Below are 5948 nucleotides of genomic sequence, written 5' to 3' on the forward strand. Positions count from 1 at the left end.
GAATTTCCTTTTTTTAATTTATATTTTGATATTGGTGTTGTTTTGTACATTTTTCTATAATAAATATAATTCATTTATAGTGTACAGAATCGTAACTCATAACAATCTATCGCCCTCGAAAGATATATCGTTAACTCCAATGATGGTTTACTGTGTTAATCTCAGAGCACAGTAATTCTTATTTTTTTATTTAATGTCCCATTTTGTCAATATATTTGTAACCGAACTCAAAATCTTTGAGCAATGTTATTATTTTAATAAATATGACAGGAACAATAATAAATTTAAGTACGATCAAGGACGAATATACGTCTTGGAATGATATTTAGTCCTCTCAAGTTATCCGGATATTGGCCATGGCTGACCGTTTATGGCCCGCATTTATTCTTTCATCCAAACTTCCTGTCGATTTTGAAAACAAACCAACTGGACTAGCAAAGTAAAGAAAGTTTAACGCATTACAATCTGGTATTCTGAAGGCAGGATGTAAAGACAATTTCCAGTTTTATATTACTTTACGAGGTTCGTATCAGGTAAAGAAAAATTAAGAATTGCTTTGATGCTAGGCTAAATAAAATTATCCGCGGTTCCAGAAAACATGTTACGACTAGATTTATTTTGGCACAGGAGTTTGAAATCCTATCAATAAGGGGGTAAAAATATACCAAAGTCGACTATCACAGTAGAGCTTCTCTCGTAAAAGAAGCTCTACTGTGATAGTCGACTTTGGTATATTTTTACCCCCTTATTGATAGGACTTCAGAAATCCTATCAATAAGGGGGTAAAAATATACCAAAGTCGACTATCACAGTAGAGCTTCTCTCGTAAAAGAAGCTCTACTGTGATAGTCGACTTTGGTATATTTTTACCCCCTTATTGATAGGACTTCAAACTCCTGTGGTTTTGGTAAGAACAGTAAAAAAAAGCTTGTTTTCATATCAAATTTAAAAGAAAATAGTAAAACATTGTGAACTTTCAGAGGTTGCATTTCTATAGTTCCTACCAGGCCTCTACAATAACTTTTTTTTCAACTTGTCCTGTCCGACAAGTGCATACCAAAATTTACTTGTCCGAATGTAATTGTTACTTGTCCAAAAAATTTCTATTAAAAATAACCTTTTTATATTTTTACTTGATTAAAGGAACAAAACGAATTTAAACAATAGACAGGATTTGATGTATTTCTTTTGATTTGAAATACTTTTCAAAAATATGAGTCAAGTTCAACTGAATCTACTCATGTCACAGGACTTAGGTTCTAGTTTTTAATCAATGCCAGTCTCATCAGACTCTAAACGTGAGGCACCATCTGATAGGCCTGTACACTCATTGGATTTGTATAATCCTTTTTTTTTTAAGTTGAAAAAAGTTTATTGAAATGCAATCAATAGAAAGAAGAAGATAAGGTATGATTGCCAATGAGACAACTCTCTGCAAGAGACCAAATGACACAGAAACTAACAACTATAGGTCACCATATTTTCAGATTTTTTTTCTTCTTATGATCAAATATGATTGTGTGAATTTAATGGTAAATAAAAAAAAGAAAAATTTTGTGAAAAAATTACAATGTACCAGTATGGTATTTGTTATAAGGAACAGAATAAGGTAGCAAAATGAGGTATGATTTGTCTTGGTCCCGAAATGTCTCCTGCCTTGCCAAACTGTCTATCAATCATGTCTACTAAATATGTCTCCTACGGTGCCACAAATTTTATTAAGTCAACTGCAGACACTTTGTAGTCAAAGCGTTTCAACAGAGGTACTACACAGGTGTCAAAAGGCGTCATTATGGAGTAAAGGGGGTGGCGTCAAAAGGTGTCACTATGGAGGAAAGGGTTAACTGTACATGTTACTTGTATCTAAACATATTCTTTTTAACATAAAACACTCTTTCTGAAAAAAAAAATCATTAAATGAACAACCTACATTTGTAGATACATGTGTACATGTACCTCTGACTTGAAAATACCTTGATGTTGAAATGACAACTGAATTGTGGTACAAAATGTATTCCTAGATTACAAGAAGCCAAACCTAATATACATTTTGTAAGAATGAAATGCAACAATTTTCTAAGCACTCCCCAAAACTCAATATGAACCAGATGGCCAAGAGGTACACCCAAAAATTACTTCTTTTATCATGTTTATTGATAACTGCTGTTGTCTGTTCTATGGTCAGGTTGTTGTCTCTTTGACACATTCCCCATTTCCATTCTCAATTTTATACCGTGGATTTTTGAGATGTTGTCATTTTTACTAAAAAAGAGTACAGTTCAACAGTAGCTTCAACTTCAGGTTTTTGATTCTCTTTTTTATTATGTGTCATTCCATTGATTTATTTCCAGCTAAATGTAGATAATACATATAGTATAACCCAAACTCTGAAAGTACTCTGCAACTTAAACAATTAGCTCTGTCATTAAAAAGAAACACAAATTTTATTTACAGACAATTTTATTTTTTGGGCTATTTATTATAACTATGCAGAAATAAATTATCCATCTACATCTTTAGGTACATCATTTACCATGTTTACATTTCTAATTACATTTTTACGTGTACTGCTAATCTCATTGTACATGTATATGGTAAAACAGAAAAACTGACATATTTGAAACTGTTACAATGTATATTAAAATTTAATGCCAATCAAGGCCCACCTAATAATTAGATTAAAAGTAGCCACTAATTGCATTACAGGATTACAAAATACAAAAATGTAAGATGCAATTACATGTATTCTTAGTAACAATTAAATACATTTTATAGTGCAATGGAATTAAATCCTTAGTTGCAATAAAATACATTTTATAGCACCTGGGATTTAATGAATGAACAGTGATGAATGATAAAAATTTAAAATAAATTTACTACATGTTTTTTTGTTGCATACTTGTAAGATGAGTTTTTCAATTGTATCTGAATAATATTAAGCATGTTGACACATTTTGACCTAAAAAAAATCTAAAGATTTCTTACATGTCTTAAATGACAACACAAAATAATTGTTAACCATTTTATGCTGGTAACAAGGATTTCTTTGTAATGTTATTGAGTGATATCATAGGCTTAATTATTATATTTATTTATTTCAGACTCAGTAATACAGAAATTTCAAACATGGTGTTTAAAAGGTCAGAGTATGGACTACAGTTTAAAAAGTCTCATCTTGTGAGAAATATACCAGAATATTATAACAATGTAGAATACAGAACACATCGTAGAGAATTGGAACACGCTCATACACCGCTGTCCTGGGACTTTGAACAGGATTCAGGTGATTCAAAAACAACTTCTGAGGAAGAAATCTGTGACCAATTACAACAAAAACTACAAGTTATTGAGGAGAAAGATGATGATAAATCTGAGGAACTCATAAAACAAGCAAAAGATAAATTGGCGAAATATGACAGTAAAGACAATCAAAATACAGAAGATTTGAAAAGAGACATTTGTAAATCAACTGAGGATATCAGAACAAAGGGAGATAACAAAGATGAAGAAGTAGTACAATCAAAGGGAGATAATGACAAACCTGAAAAAATTGTACAAATACAGACTGACAATAAAGCGGTTGTAAAATCAAAAGGATTAAAGACTTATCTATGCAAAAAATCTGATGATCTTAAATTGGATCTGAAATCATGTAAGAATAAATATTAAGTGAATTTATTATAAAAGTATAGAAATTATGTGTGATATATTATAACTGTTATATATATATATATAACACACTTAATTCTTGTGGCTATATATAACCTGAGTATAACAGTATAACTGTGTTATACTCAGGTCATAGCCACCTAACATGTACAATGTACCATCCTTGAATGGCTGTTTGTGTATACATTGTGTTTCTGCATTTTTAAATAGACGTCATGTGCACACATTTGTTCAATTGAAATTGAAAATGGAGGAACTCCTAGGCCTACTTCGATTCGTCCAACTTGGGTTAGTAGAGTCTATCAAGTTTACTCGACTGACAACTGAACCCCCCAAGATTGACCTTTTGAACCTACCCGAGTTAACTCGACATCAACCCTGGGTCAGGGCAGGTTTAGTCGAGTTTCAAGATGGCGTCAAGTAGTTGCATCAAATATGAGTGATACAAATAAACTGGTATTTGACAAAATACAGCCGAAGAATAAAGCTGACAAGGGGAATTTATTATTGCCTGTATTTCGGAATCAGCCAATAGTGTTCATGTGTATATTTGGTCCTCAAATCTCTTCAACTTCGTACTTATTTGACCTTTTATAACATTTTTAATTCGAGAGTCACTGATGAGTCTTTTGTAGACAATACGCGCGTCTGGTGTAAATGTTACATTTTATTCCTGGTATCTATGATGAGTTTATTATCATCTGTCGGTGGTGGTTGGAAATAAAATAGAAATTAATTGTTTTTCTTTGAACGATTTTTCAAAGTTTCAATTTTTTTTTTAACTCACTAACAAACTATTTTTCAAAAGCAAACAGGATCAGGACTTTTCTTTGTGAAACACTATGTAATATTTTTTTTTTTATTGTAATGCTCAGCAAAAAACAATTTTTTTCACCTCCATTATAATAGTCAACTCGATGGAAGAGTTTTGACTTCGATTCGGAACGGTTGCGCACATGCGCATTAGCACTGACCTTTCAACTAAAGTTAATCCGAGTTGGACGAATAGAAGTAGGCCCTAAAGATTCCAATGTATAAATAACATATATACAAAACTTGTGTCAAAATTTAAAAAGGAAACATCTTATTTTAATGTTCATGTTTTTATACTTACCTAGAATATAAAAAAAATGAAATTTGAATTGCTTTATAGTCCTAATATTTTTAATTTTTCACAGTTTTTGTTTAATTATTTAAACTGTATTTGGTTGATTTTGTCCTAATATTGAATTTTAATATTATAATATGTAATAGAACAAAATCAGTATTAGTTACACAGTGTTCAATTGTCCTAATATAGAATTTATCATGTTTATCAGGTCAATAAAATTCTTATCGGGTTTGGCTTCGCCTCACCCGATATGAATTTTATTGACCCGATAAATTCTCGTATTAGGACAATTGCACACTGTGTAACTAATAACATGAATAATGTACAGGTGTTTTTAATTCAACCATGTAAATATACATGTAGCAGTTTTACATGTTTTAAGAGAGAATCGTTACAAAATATTTCAAGCAAGAGCAGTTTTGAACACAATACTTTAAATTTTGAAAGTGAAACTTTATAAATAAAATTGGAGACCATTTGAAGTGTTGTTGTCAATTTGAAGTAATTTTTAATTATAGATGCTGCATTCATTTGCATAATTTGACAACATTGCATACCAAGGTATCCACTTCAGAGACTCTATTGAAATGATTCACACAGGCATTGGTTCACCAAATGGAGTTTAATTTATTAATAAACAATGCTAAATGTACATGTATTATATATGTACATGTATCTGTGTATCTGGAGTATAAAAAATAAATATAAAAAAGCCTCAAGTGCAAAACATGAATTAATTTTGAATATTTTATTCCATCTTCTATTGCTTAGCTGAAGAGAAGAAGAAACCTAAGAAATTGAGACCAAAATCTTCACCAATTTACAAACCACCATTTGTTGCTTATGGATGTGGTGATAAAGAAAGAGAGACAGGGGTCAAAAAGTCATTTAATGTTCGTGCTTCAAATGATGTAAGTACAGGTATCAAATTAAATACATGTATATTACCGCTATCATCATGATAATCAGTCAGAGCTCTGACATAAACAAGTCAGAATAAAATGACTTCCATAGGTCAGATATAATTTGATGTAAGTGTTGTCTCCCTTCTTGCACTCAACAGAATATGACTTGTACAGGTCAGTTTATGTCAGACTTTAATTTATCATAAAATGACTTCCACAGGTCAGCTTTTGCATAAAATATTGTGACTTAATATCTTCATATT

At 31.0% G+C, this 5948-nt stretch overlaps 1 protein-coding gene across 1 annotated transcript; it reads left to right on the plus strand.

The window, feature by feature from the left end:
* Nucleotides 1-393: 393 nt before the first annotated feature.
* On the plus strand, nt 394-5691 carry LOC143060247 (uncharacterized; the record flags this gene model as incomplete). The annotated part of the gene is made up of 3 exons (XM_076233561.1): nt 394-522; nt 3102-3652; nt 5552-5691. Coding segments are annotated over exons 2-3 (666 nt in total), but the record flags the coding sequence as incomplete, so codon positions are not given.
* Nucleotides 5692-5948: the final 257 nt, after the last annotated feature.

The sequence above is a fragment of the Mytilus galloprovincialis genome, unplaced genomic scaffold (genome assembly GCF_965363235.1).
Source record: "Mytilus galloprovincialis unplaced genomic scaffold, xbMytGall1.hap1.1 HAP1_SCAFFOLD_100, whole genome shotgun sequence".
Lineage (NCBI taxonomy): Eukaryota > Metazoa > Mollusca > Bivalvia > Mytilida > Mytilidae > Mytilus > Mytilus galloprovincialis.